General features: G+C 35.2%; 4 protein-coding genes and 1 non-coding gene across 7 annotated transcripts in view; 1 reads left to right on the forward strand and 4 right to left on the reverse strand.

Annotated features, from left to right (window-relative positions):
- LOC105452671 (poly [ADP-ribose] polymerase 1-like) overlaps positions 1–3,215 on the reverse strand; it is a 4,976-nt gene extending 1,761 nt beyond the window's left edge. The window contains exons 1-3 of one of the 2 annotated variants that reach the window (XM_011693995.1): positions 3,127–3,215; positions 1,458–1,847; positions 71–907 (exon numbers count right to left, since the gene is read on the reverse strand). In XM_011693995.1, the coding sequence (XP_011692297.1) occupies positions 71–907; positions 1,458–1,790 (1,170 nt within the window). In that variant the 5' untranslated portion in view covers positions 1,791–1,847; positions 3,127–3,215. Of the gene's footprint in view, positions 1–70; positions 908–1,457; positions 2,500–3,126 lie in introns of those variants that run through there. The other variant, XM_011693994.1, reaches the window with a different exon arrangement.
- On the reverse strand, positions 2,603–5,445 carry LOC105452670 (poly [ADP-ribose] polymerase-like). Its single transcript, XM_011693993.1, has 4 exons — positions 5,153–5,445; positions 3,903–4,511; positions 3,583–3,788; positions 2,603–3,448 (listed from the first exon to the last, which is right to left on the reverse strand). The coding sequence occupies exons 1-4, from the start codon at positions 5,333–5,335 to the stop codon at positions 2,971–2,973; spliced, it is 1,476 nt and encodes a 491-aa protein (XP_011692295.1). The 5' UTR covers positions 5,336–5,445; the 3' UTR covers positions 2,603–2,970.
- An 872-nt stretch (positions 5,446–6,317) lies between these two features.
- Positions 6,318–10,653, reverse strand: LOC105452675 (poly [ADP-ribose] polymerase-like). Its single transcript, XM_011694004.1, has 5 exons — positions 10,440–10,653; positions 9,649–9,790; positions 9,030–9,562; positions 8,697–8,902; positions 6,318–8,578 (listed from the first exon to the last, which is right to left on the reverse strand). The coding sequence occupies exons 1-5, from the start codon at positions 10,551–10,553 to the stop codon at positions 6,622–6,624; spliced, it is 2,952 nt and encodes a 983-aa protein (XP_011692306.1). The 5' UTR covers positions 10,554–10,653; the 3' UTR covers positions 6,318–6,621.
- Positions 10,654–11,364: 711 nt separating this feature from the next.
- On the reverse strand, positions 11,365–11,436 carry Trnat-cgu. The gene has a single exon. It is a non-coding gene; the product is annotated as a tRNA-Thr (tRNA).
- Positions 11,437–12,185: 749 nt separating this feature from the next.
- Positions 12,186–20,523, forward strand: LOC105452674 (MAM and LDL-receptor class A domain-containing protein 1-like). 2 transcript variants are annotated; one of them, XM_011694002.1, is made up of 10 exons: positions 12,186–12,595; positions 13,688–13,858; positions 14,455–14,619; positions 15,933–16,103; positions 16,217–16,325; positions 16,706–16,859; positions 17,581–17,707; positions 18,169–18,336; positions 18,451–18,771; positions 19,378–20,523. In XM_011694002.1, the coding sequence occupies exons 1-10, from the start codon at positions 12,520–12,522 to the stop codon at positions 19,638–19,640; spliced, it is 1,725 nt and encodes a 574-aa protein (XP_011692304.1). In that variant the 5' UTR covers positions 12,186–12,519; the 3' UTR covers positions 19,641–20,523. The 2 variants fall into 2 exon arrangements, with proteins under 2 accessions (XP_011692304.1, XP_011692305.1); XM_011694003.1 differs by lacking the exon at positions 12,186–12,595 and adding an exon at positions 14,016–14,112 and having other exon boundaries at positions 13,772–13,858.
- Positions 20,524–21,518: the final 995 nt, after the last annotated feature.

The following is a 21,518-nucleotide window of genomic DNA, read 5'->3' on the forward strand; positions in this document are numbered from 1 at the left end:
TAAATATTTTTCCTCAAATCTATTATGTGATTTTTAAGTACAATATATATATATATTATCTTGTATTTACACTTGATGTATCAGTTGGAACCTCTTGATTATTTTTTACCAATAACGCAACCATATCGCTCTTTTCGAGATGTGATATTTGATCCTTTATAGCATACAGTTCTTCATTTTGCTTTTTCATCAACTTCGCGTCTTCTGATTCAACCTTAATCTTTTTAGGAGGTGGTGGCATATCATCTTGAGACAATGAAGCCTCGCGACTTTCCAAATCTTCTTTCAACTCTTGATTATTTTTTACCCATAACGCAACCATATCGTTCTTTTCGAGATGTGATATTTGATCCTTCATAGCATACAGCTCTTCATTTTGCTTCTTCATCAACTCCGCGTCTTCTGATTCAACCTTAATCTTTTTAGGAGGTGGTGGCATATCATCTTGAGACATTTTGGACAATGAAGCCTTGAGACGTTCCAAATCTTCGTTTGAAAGCTGTGCAGCACCTGGAAGCTCATCTCCTTGCCCGTAATATCCCAATTCTGCTCTTAATTTCGCAAAGCATTCCATATGATATAATCTGTCCAAATCTCCAAACCTCTTAACTATTTCGAACTCGTAATCCTTCTCCTTCTTCGCTATTCTTGTTTCTCCTTTCATTATCTTTTTTTGGCAACCCTTACAGATAGATTTGCTAGACCTGGCATATTCTACTCTGAAATCTGCAGAATTATCGTCCATCCTTTGCCAAATAAGTTTCTTCCGAATTAAATTTCGATGTGTCCTGCGAATCTTACTACGGAAACCAGCTATGTCATTGGTCGAGGTTGGTCTGTGTACTAAGAAGAAGCATCTGAAGTGATACCATCTAGGTATGACTACCATTCCTCTAATATAAGGAAACTGAAAATATTATAAATATTTTAATTTTATCGATTTATTTTTTTATACATTATAAAAAATTCTTATGATATCATAAGAACAACTTAAGGATCTCTTAATATAATTTGTGATTTACTATATTTATTAAATTTATTGTCTAACATGAAAACACAAAGCAGTGAAGAACGTATCATTTTACAATTGCTAGGAGAGAAATATATTGTTTAGCTTTCGAAGTGATCAAAGTGACATAGCAGGAAACATATGTTTATATATATTTTTTATAACCGAATAAGGAAACGTTCTGCAAAGGGAAAGCAAAACTGCATAAAATAATAAAATAATTCAACGTGCATATGTCGCGATAGTAATAGAATCAGGTAACACAATTAATTAGAATGAGACGATCGTGTGCGTTATCATTACACAAGATCTATCTTGTGTAATGATAAACGCACGTATTCATAGCATTTTGTAGCTCGCCGCGTATCTTTCAAGATATTATTCTGAGCACAATGCGCTATTTATTTGCGTGATTTCTTCGTCGCAAAAAATTCGACAACATAAGTACCTGAGAAACGGTGGCGAGCCTCAAGTTGCGCTCGCTGATCAAATGCTTGCATTTTTGACACTTGGACCGACCGCTTTTCGCGTACTCCACCATATACGGCAAATCCGAATCGTCGAAATCGTCAGAATTGTTAGAACTGTCGGAATCGTCGGTATGGGCAGTATTGTAGTATTCATCGTACTCGTTGAATTCGTCGAAATCGGAATTGTCGAAACTAATAGAATCGGTGGAATCGTCAAAATTTTGGGAATGGCCGCAACAGTCCAAACAGTCGCAATCCGCGCCGTAATCGTTGTAATCGTCAAACTCGTCAGAGCTCATCGATGAGCCCATCTTGCCGAATGTTTCTTCTCTTTTTTTCCTTTAGTGGCCCTGATCCTACCTGGTCCGCTTTAACAGAGATAAACTTGGCTAGTTGCCGAACGTTTGTCAGTCATCTCGAACGGTCGCGAACACGCGAAAACGATAATAAGAAATGGCGATTTCGGCAACAATGCCGGTTACGGACAGGTTAAGGCAAAGCGATGCCGGATGCAGCGATGCTTGAGGCGTCTGTTTTACTGACGAAATGCAATAATTTTTGTACAAGCTTTTCGCATACATTACTTTGATAAATTTGAAAACCTTTTTCCAGAATTAAAGTACAGACAATAACGGAACGCGGATAAAAATTTTATGTATGAAAACGAAAAAAATTTCGAGAATTACAGTTTTGCTATCGACTCGTACAAATGTAATTACAATATATATATTTGTTTGGTATAAGGATTTTATATTTTATAAACTAAGCTTTTAAAAATAAGCTTCAGCCGCGGCTTACATGAGAGAGATGATACTGCAGTTTTAATTAATAAATCTTAATACTTTAATATATGAGAAAAGATTGCACGAAAATGCGTATGCATACGTATGCGTGTAATATTTATGAGTAGTAAATTAATTGTAATCGTTACGCATCACCACACATCACACACACTACTGCATCAATCGCATGTATGCATACACACAAATCGACGATAAAAGCGACTGGATACGGAGTTCAGCCGTCACGCCAGCATCCTTTTTATAAATCTCATTGAATTGTCTCTGGTTTGACGATTTAATTATTAATTATTAAACATTAATGTAAAAGATAACAAAAAATATTTTATTTTGTAAGAAATTTACTGTATGTTCTTACAATCAATATTCGATGTAGCAAACACTTTAGTAAGACAATACATGAAAACAAAATGCATGTAAATAATATATGCGTAAACAAATATACGCTTGAACAAATATGCGCGTAATCAAATGTGCGCGTAATCAAATGTGCGCGTAAACATGCAACTACACAAAACAAAAAATTATCATTTAAAGTTAAAAGTTTTATGAAGTTTTGGTCATAATGAAGTATTCACTGGAATTAATATAATATCTTAAACTAATAATCAGCAAATGAAATGTAATCTCACAAAGTTAAAAAAAAATAGGACATAAACTTGAACATTACACTTTTTATGCGTTATATATTCTAAATATTCACAACCTCAGATGGGGATTTTGCGATTACGTCAGAAAGTCGAGCATTAATATCGCTACCCCAACTAGAAATAGTTTTCTCTCTTAGGAGCATGACGGGAGCGTCTCTATGCTTTTTCGCTTCTTCTATAAAATCTTCTGTTACTACCTGAACGTTGTGTGCCTGAACATCCTTCATTCTCTTATTCATTTTTTTAACCTCCGTTTCATTCGAAATTACAGCAGTCAGATTTTGATGGATTTTTGTTATAACAGTACCACCCAACAGTAAAATATCCTTTTTCAATTCCTTCTTATCTTTGTTTGTACGACCTATTATAACAAACTGCATATTTTTCAACGGACGTGGCCTTCCTTGTATTCTGGGTATTTGTCCATCCCAATTTTTGGCTACAACTCTTTCAACGGAACTTGACGATGATGGCATATTTACTTCAAGCAATCGTTTTCTCACTATAGATGTGTATGATCTAAAAATAAATCACGATTATTAATAAATCATCTTTACATCGTATTTATTAATATTGAAATAAAGATGTGTATACACATAGAATTGATTCGTTCAATTAAATCCCACATTGTTCCACATCTGATGAAAACTTACTGAATTGGAAAATTTTCCTTCATTTCACTTGGTATTTCGCATTCTTTTCTCTCTGGATCTTGTGTAACGTACTCGCATTTATACCATTCCGTTGCATTGCCAATACACTTATAACCCAAACCAGAGTCGTATATGAGTTGTCTTTGACATTGTGGACAGGGTTGTAGAGCTCCAAAATACAACATATCAGACAAAAAATTTATGATCTATAAATAAAATCGGATTAAAGTGACATAATAAACCTGCTTAAAAATCATATAATAAGGTTTGAGGAAAAATATCTATTGAGTGTCATAACACAAATATATATATTTACTTACATCTGATGTATCAGCTGGAACCTCTTGATTATTTTTTGCCAATAACGCAACCATATCTTTCTTTTCGAGACGCGATATTTGATTCTTTATAGCGTACAGCTCTTCAATTTGCTTCATCAATTCCATGTCTTCTGGTTCAATCTTAAATTTTTTAGGGGGCGATGGCATATCATCCTGAATATTTTTGGACAACAAAGCCTTGAGTTTCTCTAGATCTTCTTTCAAGAGTTGTCCGGCACCTGGAAGCTCAATTCCTTGCCCATTATATCCCAAAGCATCTCTTAATTGCGCGAAGCACTCCACATGATACCATCTGTCGACGAAACCATTAAACCTCATTGCCTGCTCGGCGTCATAATCCTTCTTCCCTATTCTTGTTTCGCCTTTTATTATCTTTTCATGACATCCTACACAGGTGGCCCTGCCAGACTTGGCATATTCCACTCTAAAATCTGCTAAGCTAAGTCTCTCTCGAATTGCAGCTTGATCTTCATTGCGAATCTCATTGAAGCCAACTAATTTATAGGTCGAGATATGTTCTTCATGTTCTAGTGAAAAGAAGCATGGGAAGTGATACCATCTGGGTATTGTTCCCTTATGAAAGGGACTCTGAAAATACAACAAATATTTTTATTTTAAAGATTTATTTTATGTATTATAAAAATATCTCAGAAACGCCGTTTAGAAAGCTCAGATAATTTCCTAATATAATGCGCTATTTATTATATTTATTTAATTTGTTGCCTAAAATTTAACACAAAGCAATGAAGGACATATCAATTCTATGTTGCAAGGAAAGAAATAAGTATATTGTTTAGCTTTCCAAGTGATATACATAGCAGAAAACATGTATGTTTATGTTTTTTTTTTTTTATAACGGAATAAGGAATGTTTTTTCAAAGGGAAAACAGCTGCAAATAAAATAAGTGAATGTTTCAACATGTGTCGCGATAGTGATAGCCATGGTGTAAGAAAAACATCATGGCTATCACCATGGTATTTTCTTACACCATGGTGATAGCATTAGAGGACGCAATTATTCAGGAGACCATAGGGTGCCATGCTTTATTTATCGTTACACAAGATCGACATTCGACAGTGCAATGATAAACACACGCGTTCATACTATTGCGTCGCGAAATGTAGGTAGCCGTTAATCCTGAGAAGATATTTAAAGTACTCCTGGGCACAACGACGCGCGATTTATAATACATTCGCGCAATTTCTTCATCACAAAATTCAACATGTACCTCAACAATAATGCCGAGCCTGAGGGACTCCTTTTCGATACGTTGCTTGCATAAACAGCAGTGGGCCCGAGAGCTTTTCGCGTATTCCACCTGATAGCCTAAAGGGGTTTCGAAATCGTCGGAATCTCTTCTGTTTCTGTATCGCGAATTGTCGAAATTGTATCTCGATTGAGATGCGCCCATCTTGCCGAACGTTTATCACACAGTCACTTCGCGAAAACAATAGGGAACGACTGAAAACGACTTACGACACAATTTTCGCGACGCCGACAATGCCAATTAAATTAAAAGTTAATCGTAAAATCACCTGTTTTACCTACTAAACGCAATAATTTTCGTACAAATTTTTCGTATGCATTGCCTTCACAGATTTGGAAGTCCTTTTCCGTAATTAAAGTATAGACAGTAACGGAGTGCGGATGCAATTATTTTATGTGAAAAAACGAAAAAATTTTCGAAAATTAGAATTTTTTTATCGACTTTCGGTGTCGACTCGTAACAACAGCCGGTATTATCTGCAATTAATATATATTTAAGAGAATATTATTCTTTGTACGATAAAACAGTACGATATATAAAGATTTTATCCACTCGGGATTACATAAAAGAATTCAGTAATTATGTTTTTTATTAATAAACCTAGTGTTTTAATATCAGAAGCTGTATGAAAATACATGTATGTATATACATGCATACGTGTGTGTGCGCGCGCGATATTCATGTGTAGAACGTCACACATCACTACACAGTACACACAACTACATTGATATCGCACACATATGCACGAATTAAAACGGTGTTACCGAATTTAGTCTCTTTAGTATACCCTTAATTAACATGTAGCGCTGACAATGTTCACGTTCGGCAATTTCAGTATATATACATATAGGCAGAGAGAGAGAGAGAGAGAGAGAGAGAGAGAGAGAGAGAGAGAGAGAGAGAGAGAGAGTGGCGGGAGGAAGGGATGGACATCATGTATTATAACTGACGCGTTGTTATCAGACAAGAGAATTTACTTATTCTAAATAAATCATGAATATGTTATAACAAAAATAATCCAAATTAGCAAATTTTATTTTTAAATCTCAAATTATGTAATAAAATATTGACGTAAAGGACGACAAAAGGAAAGATGCGTATGTAATGTAAAAATTGACGGAAAATATTTATTTTATAAAAAATTTATTACGTTCTTGCAATATCAATATTCGAGGTAGCAAACATTATTCGGTGCGCATAAACAAATTGCATACAATTGAAACAAAACACTGAAAATTGAAGATTATCAATTACGGTAAAACGGTTTTACGAAGTTTAATAGTTATAATACTAGCAAAATATTTTCACTGGAATTTATAGTAACACATCTTAAATTAACAATTAGCAGAATGAAATGTAATCTCACAAAATTAAAAACCCTAACTTTAATACGAGCTTGAACATCACACACTTTTTTGCGTTACGTATACTTAGTATTTGTATTTGAAATTCATTCTTATCATATATCGTACTTTGACCTGAGCCACATCGTACACGATGTATTCATTGTACAGTAATGCCGAATTTTTGCTGAGCTTGGCAGGCACTCCCATTCCGTAGGGCACCTCGATGCCGTCCTCGGTCTTGTGGACGTCCTTCGGATCGGGATGCGTCTGGCCACGACCCATCGTCGAATGCTTCCCTTTCGGCAGCTTCTCGATGTAATCCGCTTGATACCTCTCGTAAATATTGCCCAAAGCGACCTCGCAAAGCAGCAGCAAACCGGTCGGATTCTGGCTGTGCGTACAGCAATAATTCGCGGACTTGGACACCATATCGGCGAAGTATATACCCTTGCCGAACATGTAACCGGTGACGGGCGCCTCCGGCGGCGCGATACGCAGACCCTGCGACAGTATCCCGGCGTAATTCGTAGTTCTGGATCCGTGCCAGAGCAGCTTTCGGTTGGGCAATTTCTTGAAGGGCTTGTACCTCTGCTCCTCGCCGTTCCTCCTGACGACAAACACCTCCGCGATCTCGAGATCGTACTGCGTGTGAGTGGCCGCGTGGGTGTTCTTGACGTACTTCTCGATCATCTTGAACTCCTCGCTCGTCTTGTCCAGCACGTCGATGTTGGTCTTCAGCTGCTTGTAATGCACGTCGAGCGGATTCTCCTTCTCGTTGGTCTTGTCGGAGGACAGAAGATTGTACGCGATCTCCATCTCGAGCAGCGCGTCCAGCATGTCGCATTTGGCACGAATCTCCTCCGGCGATTCGAGAATCTTCGGTCCGGAGACCCCGAAGTTGTGCGGTATCAGCGTGTAGAATCTGTTGGAGGCGTCGATCAGCGCGGTGCGGTCCACGTTGCTCTTCTTCAGTATCTCCTGCAGTTGCGTTAAAACGGCGTAAGCTTTGTCAATTTGTTTCTTGGACAACTTCCCGAGCGGCATCTTCTCCATGTCTATCTCGAACTCCAGCATGACCTTCTTCATCTCGGCCACGTCGAAGATAAGGCGCATCAGGTCCTGAATCGGTTTCTGCAGGTTACTCTTGATATCCGAATCCAGGGAGGCAACCTCCTGATCCCCGTGGTCTATGTCGATCGGATACATACAATTCGGTACCTTGACGAAGTGCTCTCTATTCTTCCACTCGTTGCCCGTCTTCTCCTCGTACAACGATTCGAACTGCTCTATACACTCTTCCAAGGACATTCTTTCCAACTTGTTACCGCCAATTGTGGTGCCGATTCGGCCCCAGCTTCTGAACAGGTGATACGTCTCGCGATGGTCATGCTTCAGAATTTGCATCTTGTAGTAACTGTTCTTCTTCGACTGTATGTCCGTCAGACCTAAAGTCACGGTGTACTTATCTTTGCCCCGTTGATAAATGTGCGCGAGATCATCCAGACCGCTATCGGGATCAACAGCCCCGCCGCCCTTCACCTTTACCTTTACCTTACCGGAAACCGATTTCTCAAATCTGCTCTTACTCTTGGAGGCGGATTTTGCGATGACATTGGAAAGTCGAGCGTTAACATCGCCACCCCAGCTAGAAATAGTCTTCTTCTTTAGGAGCATGACAGGAGCGTCTGTATACTCTTTCGCTTCTTCTACAAAATCCTCCGTTATCACTTGAATGTCGTGTGCCTGAACATCTTCCATTCTCTTATTCATTTTATCCACCTCCGCCTGATTCGAAATTACCGCTGCCAAATCTTGATGGATTTTTGTTGTAACGGTACCACCCAACAGTGAAATTTCCTTTTTCAATTCCTCTTTATCTTTCTGCGTTTTACCTAATATAACGAACTGCATGTTCTTCAAAGGACGTGGCTTTCCTTGTACCTTCGGTCCATCCGCTTCATCTTCCTCTTTTTTAACGGAACTTGAAGATGACGGCATTGTTACTTTAAATATTCGTTTTTTTACCTTGGACTTGTACGACCTGAGAACAAATCACGATTATTAATGAATTATCTTTATAATGTATTTATTAATATTGAAATAAAGAAGTGCATAGAATTAATTCATTAAGTTCCACATTGTCTGATGAGAGAACTTACTTAATCGGAAAATCTTCCTTCATGTCACTTGGTATTTCGCATTTTTTTCTTTTTGGATCTTGTGTAACATACTCGCATTTAGCCCATTCCGTTACATTGCCAGTGCACTTATAACCCACACCAGATTTATATATGAGTTGTCCTTTACATTTTGGACAGGGTTGTAGAGCTCCAAAACATAGTATATCAGACAAAAGACTTGTGATCTATAAATAAAAATTCAATTAAAGTGATATAATAAACCTGCTTAAAAGTCATGTATTAAATAAATTTATTATTAAAGGAAAAAATATTTATTAAGTGTTGTAATATATATTATAAATATATACTTACATTTGATACGCCAGATGGAACCTCCTGATTATTTTCTGCCAATAATTCCATCATCTCTTTCTTTTCCAGGCATGATATTTTATCCTTTATAGCGTACAGCTGTTCATTTTGTTTTTTCATTAACTTTTCCTCTTCTGCGTCTTCTGGTTCATCCTTAATCTTTTTAGGAGGTGGTGGTATGTCACCCTGATTCATTTTGGGCAATGAAGCCTTGAGGCTTTCTAGATCTTCTTTCGAGAGCTCTGCGGCACCTGGAAGCTCATCTCCTCGCCCATAATATCCCAAATCGGCTCTTAATTTCGCGAAGCACTCCACATGATGCCATCTGTCCATACCACCAAACCTCCTAGCTTCCTCGGTCTCGTAATCCTTCTTCGCTATTCTTGTTTCGCCTTTCACAATCTTTTCTTGGCATCCTATACAGGTGGATCTGCTAGACTTGGCATATTCCACTCTGAAATCTCCAGAGCCTTTGCCACCTTTTGTCCTTTTCTTTCCTTTTGGTTGAGCAGCAGGTGCCTTCTGAGATTCCTCTGCATGCAAAAATATAAGAAATAGCCAAGATGATAAAATAAATTAGTTAAAAAAATTATAGATTCTATTTAGGTCGAATACCAACCAAGTTTTTTTCGAATTGCATCTTGATCAGTGTTGCGAATCTCATCGAAACGAGCTATGTCATCAGTAGACTTTGGTCTTTGTTTCGTGAAGAAGCATTTGAAGTGATACCATTTAGGTATCTTTCCATCATGAACAGGGCTCTAAAAATATTATAAATATTTTTATTTCAACAAGTCTCATTCTTTTATATGCTATAAAAATGTCTCAAGAATACAGAAAATCAGAGAATCTTTTAATATAACACACAATTTATTAGGTTTATTTAATTTATGGCCTAAAATAAAAACAAAGCAATAAGAAGAGCGTATCGATTTTACGTTGCAGGGAAAGGGATAAATTGTTTAGCTTTCAAAGTGACATAGTGGAAAACGTGTGTTTATATACATTTATATATTTTATTTTATAATCTGAACGGAACAAAGAAATGTTCCGGCGCTATGTAACCTTGCAAAAAGGTTTAAGGCGCTATAATCCACCAGCCGGTGGAGTAAAACGAAAAAAAAGAGAGGAAATGTTCTGCAAAGCAAGTGCACACAGATAAAATAACTGAATAATCAACAGTGTCGCGATAGCGATAGCAGGTGACGCAATTAATTAGAACGACGCCACCGGGTGCGTTATCATTACAAGAGATCGATAGTTCAATGACAAACGCACGCATTCGTGTCGCATAGCGGGAAATGTATCATCTCGCCGTTGATCTTCGGAGATTGAAGTACTCGTCGGGGCATAACGACGCGCCATTCATTCGCGCGGTTTCTCCGTCGCAAAATCCGAGGCGTGACATACCTGAACAACGGCGGCGAGCCTCAGGCTCTGCATCCTGATCTGCTGCTTGCATAATTGGCACTTGGACCGATCGCTCTTCGCGTATTCCACCAGATACGGCAAATCGTTGCTCATCTTGCCGAACGTATGTCACACGCAGTCACCTCGAACGGTCGAAATTGTCGAAAACAATACGCAGCAGGAGACGACGCGGCCTTCGCGACAATGCCGGTTAACATGTGGCGCTGACACCGGTCACGTTGGGCATAGGTTGATAGGTTACGTAGGTAACGGTAGGTTTTGAACGTATATACACTCTTTCATCGAAGTTTCGACGCTATCCCGTTACCGGCGCTTCCGACCATCAGCCGCGTATTTAGATATTCGTGCCTCGATGATTATTAATTAAAACTGCAAAACTTTGTGTATTTTTTATCGATTAATTTTAATCTTATCTATGCTGCTATTTATTTCGGATTTCTTGTATATTTGATCCTTCATAAATGTCAAATAGATATCAGAGAATTTTAAGTCGTGAAGCATGATAATTTTAGAAAAATTATGAAATTTTAATTAATTCTTAGTTCAAAAACAATCTTAAATCTATAAATTATTTAGAATTTAATTTGAATTAAAAATTTACAATTAACTAAAATTAAATTAAATTAAATTAAAATTTTTAATAAAAAATCTTTTCTTACATTTTAATTCATAAATTTATAAATTAAAAATTTTTTAAATATCAAAATTTAAATGGAAGAAGGGAAATGTGCGCAGAAATACACGCATACATGTACCTATATGCACAAATAAATTAAAAATCGTTTTTTACTGTAATTAAAAAATTGGTCATATCGGGAAATTAATGATGTTCCGTTGCGCTCATTTTAGTTTTGGTAAAAAATAACTTATTTGCAATACTTATACATAAAACGCAAAAAAAAGTTGCCTCCTGTGAGGTTTGAACTCACGACCCCTGGTTTACGAGACCAGTGCTCTACCACTGAGCTAAAGAGGCTTCAGATTAGTGTTTGCTTAGAACGCCATAAACCTTTCCTTGCTCAGATAAATAAAATTATAATAAAATAATTTCTGTAAAAATAATTTTTTTAAAGATGCGCAACTGCATTTTAAAAAGCTCTCCAAATTTGTTTGCATATCCGTCGACTGCTTCAAAAACGAACAATTTTTTCTTACTATCATATTTTTTGTTTTCCCTCTCTCTCTCTCTCTCTCTCTCTCTCTCTTTGTGTATTTATAATTAAAAGTAAATTAGCATTTGTAGAGATTGTAACAAAAGATTAGCGACAATTGAATTTTGTTATAAAAGAAGTACATTTCGTAAAAATGTGTGATGTAGAGACAAAAATAAAAGAATTTACGTCATTAATTAAGTAGGGGAAATCGAAATATAAAATGAGTTGATTTAAATGGGAAGAATTACTGGAACAAATGGATAATAATATTTCTTCGACGAACCTATCTGGATCAGGGCTTCGTGGAATTTGAGGTCTTTCTGAGCCCGAGATCACGAGATCATGGGCGAATAAATCGTCGGTAGAGACTCTCAGACAGTCCGAGGTCGAAAAGTTCGTATCCCCGAATCAAGATTATCGAATTGGCGCCGAACATGTTTCGCGCGAAATACAATCTCCAGGGATTTTCCTCAAGGCCTGGCGACGCGCGACGAAGATAAAAACAGCGGAAGCACGATAGAACTATCGCTCTCGTGCGGAAACTGTGTTCCCGCCCTCGGCTACAAATGCAGCCCCAAATGTATCCCAAATAAGTTCCATTTATGTCGTCGCCGCGCTTAATGGTGTAAACCCGTTGTTCTCTTTGTCGAGATCTTCCTCGCGTCGCTGTGATTATCGTGCGTGAAGTATTTATAAAGCCGGAAGTATTTAACACCGCATAACATTTCGCGTATTATTCCGACATAGTGGCGGTGTGCGTCTTTGCTCTCGAAATAAGATACATCTGTCTAATTGAATAGCGGAATAAATCTCGGAATAAAAATTCGTTAAGATTTCTCAGTGACTTAATTTTGTTGTGCACGCGACAGTTACATGTACATTTTACGCGCATTCTGTATACTCGCATGAAGATGGAATATTCGTCGATGATACTGCTACTCGCTTTCTTCGGTCAATGCCTCGATTACTCTTGGCAGCAGAGTAAGCAGAAATAATGAAAAATAACACGTATCTTCGATGAAACAATTAAAATTCGAATGAAACAGAAAGCGGAGCGAGTCGCGCAACAAGAGCAACATTTTCCTATAAAATTGATAGCGAGAGTTGTTTCGAATCTTTAATGGTTACAGATTACTATCCACGAGAGAAATTGTTTTTAACAGAAAATTGTTATTACGCTCGCGATTGAATTGCCATCCCTTTATACTCACGAGACAAATTTAGAAAATATTAATTTAAAAGCAAATACGCGCATCTAATAACTGACGCAATAAATAACTAATGTATATTTCACTATGTTATTATTGCGACATGTTCGCTTTAGTAGAAAAATTAATAATAAATATTACAATTGATTGGTAATATTATAAATTCTTGTTTTATTGCATTTTTAATATATCTTATATTATTATTAATCTTATTACATTAAAAGGTGCTACAGTTTTATAAATAAATCTATTCCGACTATTACAATTACTTCTGCGGACTTGGTTAGAATCGGATCGATTTATAAATTGATGATTTATGACATGCCTTTAACGTAGGGCTTTAAGATTCGTTCGGATTTGACGCTATCCGGATATCCGTTTATCCAGATTGCGAATAAATATGACGCTTCAAATTCGCGTTATCCGGATACCCGAATAATAAAAGTATCGGATCTGGATCCGTATTTCAAATTCGAATCTGGATTTGCAATAAATTTAGATTCAAAATCAAATTTAAGTTGTAGCGGATTTGGATTCGATAACTAAATATGAGAGTGAAAAAATGTTTTATAGCTAGATGGGTATAGCTTTAAATATAATAAATAAATTAAAATGCATTTTTCACAAAGCAAATTTATGTTATTTTAAAATTATAATAAAATAAAATACATTGTGGATGTATTGTATTTTATCCGAATTTAGATTCGGATCCTAACTCAGATTCGGATCCAAATAATTCGGATATCCGGATCACCCGAATAATCGGAATAATCCGGTTTTGAGAATCGAATTGAATCGATCTCGGATATCCGAATACTTAGAAGCCCTACGTTTAACGGCGTATCGTAAAATCATTTCCTTTCAGGTTCGTCGTCCCGCGGATGTCCCCAGATACGACTGACTAACGGAAAAATTCGTAATCGGGGTCGAGGTAGAATCTTAAGGTTTAGTTGTCACGATGGATACACACTTGTGGGCAACAGGTATGCCACGTGCGTACGTGGCGAATGGGATACCCCTGCTCCCGTATGTGTGAGTAAGTAAAATTTGACGTAAGAATAGCTAGTAAAACTATTAATCGGAAAATGCTGACGTACGTTGTATGATACGCGACGTACGTCTGCCGCGTTTCTTCATGATCGATCGTCTTTCTCAAAATAGTTTAATAATCTTTAATAATTAAATATCTGGAGAGAGATGCAGGAATTCTCTTAACAAGTTCTCCTAACAAAGTATCTACCAACAAATTCTGCAGCTTCGAGGAAGAAGCAAAGTTATAAAGTCTTACACGTAATGTATTCTCTTTGTTCCATTTTTTATTGTTCGCAAGCTAAAGGATGCTAAATATTTTAATCAGAATGTGAACTAAAATATATAAAAACACATGTGTCACACGTTATGGATGCGATTATTTTGTCGCATTCTTCTATTCGACACACGTGTTTTTATATATTTAATTAGTTCATATTCTGATTAAAATATTTAGCATCCTTTAGCTTGCGCTGTCAATACATTTCAATCGGTTTTAATGAAGGAAATGTAACACTAGATATATATTAAATGCAACGATGTAAAGTTTTTAAATGGAATAATACGCGATTGGTAGATATGATTTATCTTTTTGACATTTAGACGCGGAATGTCCCGTACCGACGACTCCAAAACATGCAATTATGGCAGAGAAATTGAATGGCGCAATATTGATGTTTTTCTGCGAATTTGGTTACACCCTGATCGGCAACGCTGAAATTTATTGCGACGGACGCAAGTGGAATGGAACGATTCCTAGTTGTCGAAGTATTGCAATAAAGAATTAATTTTATTTTATTATTATTGCTTCATCCGCTTGATAAATGCACTGGAATTTACAATAGAGTCACAGGGTCCTGTAAAACAAAAATTTATTATTTTTATTTATTTATTTATTTTTAGCAGAGGATCAAATAATTACTTAATTTTTGCTACTGAGGTGCTTCATGCATCGCATTCGCGCAGTTTGCAATAGGTATATAGTGGCAGAGTAAAAGTAAGTTCAAAGCAGTCGGTACCCATGTATATGCGTATTGGTAAAAATAAAAAAAATGTATTCTATTTATTAAATAGTAAGCTTAGATTTTCCGTTTCTTTTTGTTCGTTAGCTCAAATTTAGATTCGTCAAATCATATAATACGTTTCCAAAATGATAAAGCTTAGTAATATATATTGTTTATGCAAATAATAGAGGTTTTTTTATTTTTAGCGTTAATAAAAGGTTTCTTTCTTGCTATTGTAATTTTTTAATTTATTTTCGCTTAATCTCCTTAGCTTGATTCTCACTATTCTTTTATGTATGTGAACAAAATGTAAATTTTCTTTGATAACTCGAGCTGATATAATGGAATTTTTTTTTACTTCTCGAATTATCATCCTGTCATCTCTCATCGATGTTTTTCTTGATTTACCAAATTTTACTAAATCATTTACCGTATTTGTCATAAATTTTCTTTACGCCTTCATCATGGAAATTTCGTATCTTTTTGAATTTTCTTTGAATCCTAGGCCATTTTTTTCTATCCTTAACTATCATCTGTTTAACATCGACGGATTTTCTTTTATTACTTCCATTCATCTATGTAGGTAATTAAAAATGAACAAGCTAGAAAAAACAAAATATATACAGAAAGAGAAAAATCAACAAAATTTTTAGTAGTTTATTATAAAATATGTATTTTAAACTTACTTTTGCCGCCGGAAATTTCGAATAAAATAGATTATTTAATGAACAATGCAAGAAAAGTGGAATAAACGAAAGAAATTCTACGTCGTTTAAAGTGGTGAGATGCCGCGGAACAGTTCAGTGTGTTTAATATTACAAAAAACAATCTAGTATTAAAGTTACAATACTCATATACACGCGGATATCGACTTTAAACTTACTTTTGTCCGCCACTGTACATATTTATTTTTAAATAACTGCACGTATTGCTTTTATCCTTTTTCTTTCTCTTTTCAAATTTTTTTCTCTTAATTTTAATTAATTTAATTTTTCCAATCTTTTCTCTTTGTGTGACAATAACGTCGCAAGTTTTATTCGCGTTAATGCAACGTTCTTTGTAATAATTTATGATAAGTGGCGAACGTACCCGCGCCGACAAAATGCGATTTTGAAAACCCGGATCTTTGCTGGTGGGAACAGGATCCATTGCACGATTTCGATTGGAAACGTCATAACTTTGAGACACCGTCTTTACATATCGGCACCGGTCCTACGCACGACCATACTCTGGGAGCCGGAAACGAGGGTACGTATCTTCGTATGACGTCAACATTTAGTTGGAATGCTAGATTAGACTAATAAAGAAAGGAAATAAATTGTTTTTTTTTCCGAATAAACACACTCACTTGGTGATTTCAGGACATTATCTTTATATCGAGGCATCCGGACGATTAGTGAACGACACGGCGAGAATTATATCTCCGTTATATAATTCCTCATTGACTGAATCAGGATGTTTTTCATTCTGGTGATAAAATACAATATTGCTTTAATTTATAAGTTTTTATACTTGAGTTTACCGTCATATTTTTTTGAACATAAATTAAATTTTTTAAAATTATTTCTATCTATATATTTTATACTTGAGTTTACCATCATATTTTTTTGAATATAAATTAAATTTTTTAAAAGTATTTCTATCTATGTTTAGTTGAATAAAATATTCATAAATTTATCAAAATAAAATGGAATAAAATAGAATGAAATAAAGAGGGAAATGCGGCGTATTTAAAATTTGAGAAAATTTCAACATTTAATTTGTATTATATTAAAATAAAACTCATGTAATGAATAATTTCATAAAACTTTATATTTCATTTATTAATAGTTTATAAATTGTTTCGATAGGTATCATATGTATGGTGCCACAATCGGCTCATTGAATATATATTTCAAGCAAGAGAATGCTCCGCTTCAATTAATATTCACCAAAAGTGGAAATCAAGGAAATCAGTGGCTTCATGGCATTTCCAATCTACCGAAAACTAATGTCAGCTTTCAGGTAGATGTGTGGTTTCAATCTTATTCTTTATATAATTAAATTAGGCTTTTGGACTATTGGAACATTGTTTATGCGAAAATGTAATGTTTAATAATAATAAAAATAAAAATAATAATAATAATTATTATTTTTTGCTATTGCACTAATACATATACATAATGAGAATACAAGAATATTACAGTAGCAAAAGCTAGGCGTCAGCGAAATGCTGCTATTATGCCTACCTGTTTTAGCATAAAATAAGCATTTAGTATAAAATAGTATTCCTAAGAATCCTAAGTAAGTCTAATTTGCAATATTTATGGCAGGACATTACAAGAATAGCAGTATACGGCAGAAATACATACGTACACCACGCATCTATATACACAGAACATTATAAGAATAGCAGTATACCGGCAGAAATACTTACGTACACCACGCATCTATATACACAGGACATTATAAGAGTAGCAGTATACCGGCAGAAATATATAACCACGCATACACGAATACACGCATACTCACCCATCTGCACATAACTTTTAAGCATTTAAGCACATTCACGCAAGTCATAATATAATCATTAAAATATCTTAAGTCTAATACGAAATCAGAAATTCCTGCTGAGCCTTCCATATATATTTTGAATGTTTAAATTCGATTTGCTTGTCTCGTTAATAGATAATTATAATTTCAGTATTAAGTTTCGAATTTAAAAAAATTTGATTATTCTTTACAGATTGTCATAGAAGGAGTACGAGGTAGTACTTACGTGAGTGATATCGCGATAGACGATGTCGCTGTTTTACAAGGGGATGAGTGTATTGTTAAAAACGAGTCTACCAGCGTGACCGTAAGCAATGAAGGTAAATTTTATCTATTTTTTAAATTAATTTTTATTGAATATAGTTCAATTGATATATTTTGCGGTAGAGTAATTGCGTCATATAGATTTATCGACAAAATTTTGAAAAAATATTTGCAAAAAATAACGTGTTTGGGTTAAATTCTTCTAAAATGAATTTCACGTAAAATATTTCAGTGGCGCGACGATCACTGTCAACTCCAAATGTCGCAGTTTTATTTCAACGATTTCAGCCTTGCAACAAAATAAAAATGTACAGGCCATTAAAATATTTGAACAAATTTTGCAAATATTTTTTTTTTTACAATGTGATATCAATTTCCATAGCAATTTAAAAAAGTATTAAAAATTTAATTATATCTTAATACACAGAAATATTAGATTGTAAAAAAAATGTTGTACGCACAGATAGGACAAAGAGAGAGCAACAGACAAATATCTATTCTGAAAAATCTGTTTTAGATCAAATCGAAATAGTTAACGCGCAACAAACCTGTCGGGACAGATGCGTTTGGACGGAAAGCATTGCTCCTTCCGCCCCGTCATTTGGGCCGGAGAGTTGCCTTTGCACGATCGATTGTATGGTCCGCTCTATTTGCTGCCCAGATTATCCTGAATATTGCATACTGGGTAACTGTTTACTAATTTAATAGGATTCTCAATGGGGATGTGTTTTGACGGGATGCTATATTGGGATCGGTCGATCGAATCGGATCGAATTATAAAATTTAATTACGATTGCAGGAGTCACAATGTACGATAATATCACGACGGGGTCGCCGAGTAAGGCGACGGTTGCACCGGCGAAGAATTCCACTCTGACAGGATTTCCTATAAATCCGAAGGATGACATCGACCCAGGTGTGTCCAACTCGTCGATCACACCGCGAAGAACAACGACGACGGCTACAACGCGAAGACGAAGTATGCCTTCGGTTGTAACAGTCAAGAGTCAAACTATGAAACCCTTGCGAACAATAACGCAGCAGACGGAAATGAAGGAAACGCCTTTCGTATCCAAGATGACTTCGACAACAAAATATGTAGAACTTGAGGATCGATTAGGTATATTTCTTTTATTATATATATATATATATATATATATCGAGAGAGAGAGAGAGAGAGAGAGAATAAAGAGAGTATAAAGAAAGATTATCTGATATTAAATCGCGATGGGTCTTCTCGGTCTGGTTTAGTTATTGAAAAGAGTCCGTAGTGAGTGGAAAAGTTAAAGTATAGATTTACCAGTTTTGAGGAATGCATTACAGATTTATAATGCATCTAAAATTTTCTCAAGTTTTGAGTGCACCGCTCTTTTTTCTCTCTTTATTTAATTTTATTTTAAATGTATTTATGAATACTTATTCAATTAAACCTACATAGAAATGTTTTACATCTATACATATATTTTAAGATTGATCCTTTTCTGTATGTATTACAATTATTGGCTGATAATGAGGGAAAAAAAATTAATTTTTACATAAATAATAAGTCTTGAGATAAATAAATTTAATTATTTAAAAGAAACTCTAATTACTCACTATAATATGTGAACTATTGTATTTAAATCTAATTAATTTAATGATTTAAAATGTCGACATTTTTCGACAATAAATTTGTGTTGCTAGGACTATATATGGGCTGTTTATTAACGATAAGAAAAATTTGCAGATCTACACAATATGGAGCAGAATCCGAGAAAGATGAAACAAGATAGAGGCATCGAAATACTGATGATCGTCGCCGGAGTGTGTGTAACTTTGGTCTTGCTCTCCATGGCGATTGTGATTATCGTTATCAGGAGGAGAAAAACTTATAAGAGAGGAGCGAGCGGATCGGCGCTCTCAGAAGACAGCGACGTCCGTTTTTTAACATCGGACGAAATACTTGACTTTAATTTAGCTCGACCTAATGATAACGATGAAATGTTATAGCCTTACGTTATCAAAATTCTTTTAAAACGAGATTAAATAGAATTAAATTAAATTTATTCTTTGACTAAATCATTTGATTAAGCGTAGAAAACTCGACGAGAGCGAATATAGTTCCATAATCGCAGCTGTATTTTACATTTATTGAGAATTTTTATTTTCTGATTTTTTTTCCAATTACAGACGAATAGAAATTATTTGATTTTTGCCTCATCTGAGGAAAAATCCTTAATTACCTGGTTGTTTGAAATATTACATATGTATATTTTTATGACTATGTGGCGATTGGATCTCTACCCTAACTAATTGTAAAATTTAATCTACGTAAAATATTCTTTTAATTATAAAATTCAATTTGCATAAAAACTTAAACAAGAATATAAGGAAGCAGTTAAACGTATTCAGGCAGATGAATTCGCGGAACCGATCAGCTGTTAGGTCGAAGCAAAAAATGACAGCATAAACTTAGCAAAAACAGAAGGAGACAGATACAGGAGACAGTTAGGTCGTTGGTGAATAGATAGGAAAATAACGACGTGGATTTATAAAACCGATTTTTACTAAATTGCATAGACTTAGTGCGGCGAACGTTTATCTGTACATAATCGTAATGCTGTACGCGTCAAATAATAAAATAAATAATAATTACAAATTGTAAGCGCTGAAAAGAAAGTATAACAATACTAGGGTTTGATATTTAAATGTCTCCTTATAAATAGTAGTCAAACCAAAGAGACATTTAAATATCAAGGAGACTGAATTTGACTGGTGACCGACAAATAATGAGAAATAATAATTCGGCTGGCGGACGCAGTGAACGTTCTACGCGAACGTGTGAACACTATTGTAAGACAATCAAATAAATCGAACTTAGTTTGTGCCCGAATATAAAGACTTGATTTAAGACATATCGTTCATTCCATCGCATCGCTCTTCAATATCCAGCCGAAACAATTAATAAACCATAAGCCACGCTAAAATTAAAACTATCTCGAAAATGAGAAATGAATGATAAATATTTAAGGTTTACGCTAATAAAAATAACAAATATTATTGCAAACTTACTCTAACACAAGTATTATATTATTATAGAAGATTTTTCAAAAAGTTAAGATATTAATGTATATACAATTTTAACATTTTACATGAAGGAAATAGGAAAAATTATAATATTATATTGAACCTTTATAATTATTGTTCAATATAAAATTATTATTTATTATTAATAAATTATTTACAAAATTCGAGATTATTTCAATTGAATTACTTTCTATTTAATTCAATAATTTTCTTTAAACATTTTTCAAATTATTTTAATTTGATGTAAATGCACTGTGTTATAATTTATATATAGTTTTACGTCACATTTCCTAATTACTTCAACATGCTTTTATAGATTTTCACAATTTCAGCACAGTGCGAACTGTTTCTTCGATGATCAAAGGTAACACTGATCGCGAGATTTAACCGATAGCGCCATTGTGCAACGTTCTATTTGGGAAGTCAAACACGCACTTGGAATCGATGTCGGGCGCACTGCGATTGATTTCACTCTGCGGATACGTCATTGCCAAAATATGTATGCCGGGACACGTAGTTTCAATAGCACGTCTAGACAATCGGTTGCCTAGACAGATGGACGTTCTAAAGCGTCTAGACGCTTAGATATAGTTATAGATTGCGTAATCCACGGTCCTCGAGGTGCCCGATGAATAACAGCATACATTCGCACCGGAGCACGGAGGGAGGATCTCAGTTTACAATTTTTCGAAAAGAAACTTTTTTTAATTAAGCGACCACCTCTCGTAAAAAAACGCGCGAAAATGTCGGCCTGATAAATTATTTATGAAGCCACTCTGTAGTCGCGGCATGCGGAGTTTT

This window comes from Wasmannia auropunctata, unplaced genomic scaffold (genome assembly GCF_000956235.1).
Source record: "Wasmannia auropunctata unplaced genomic scaffold, wasmannia.A_1.0 LD336026.1, whole genome shotgun sequence".
NCBI lineage: Eukaryota > Metazoa > Arthropoda > Insecta > Hymenoptera > Formicidae > Wasmannia > Wasmannia auropunctata.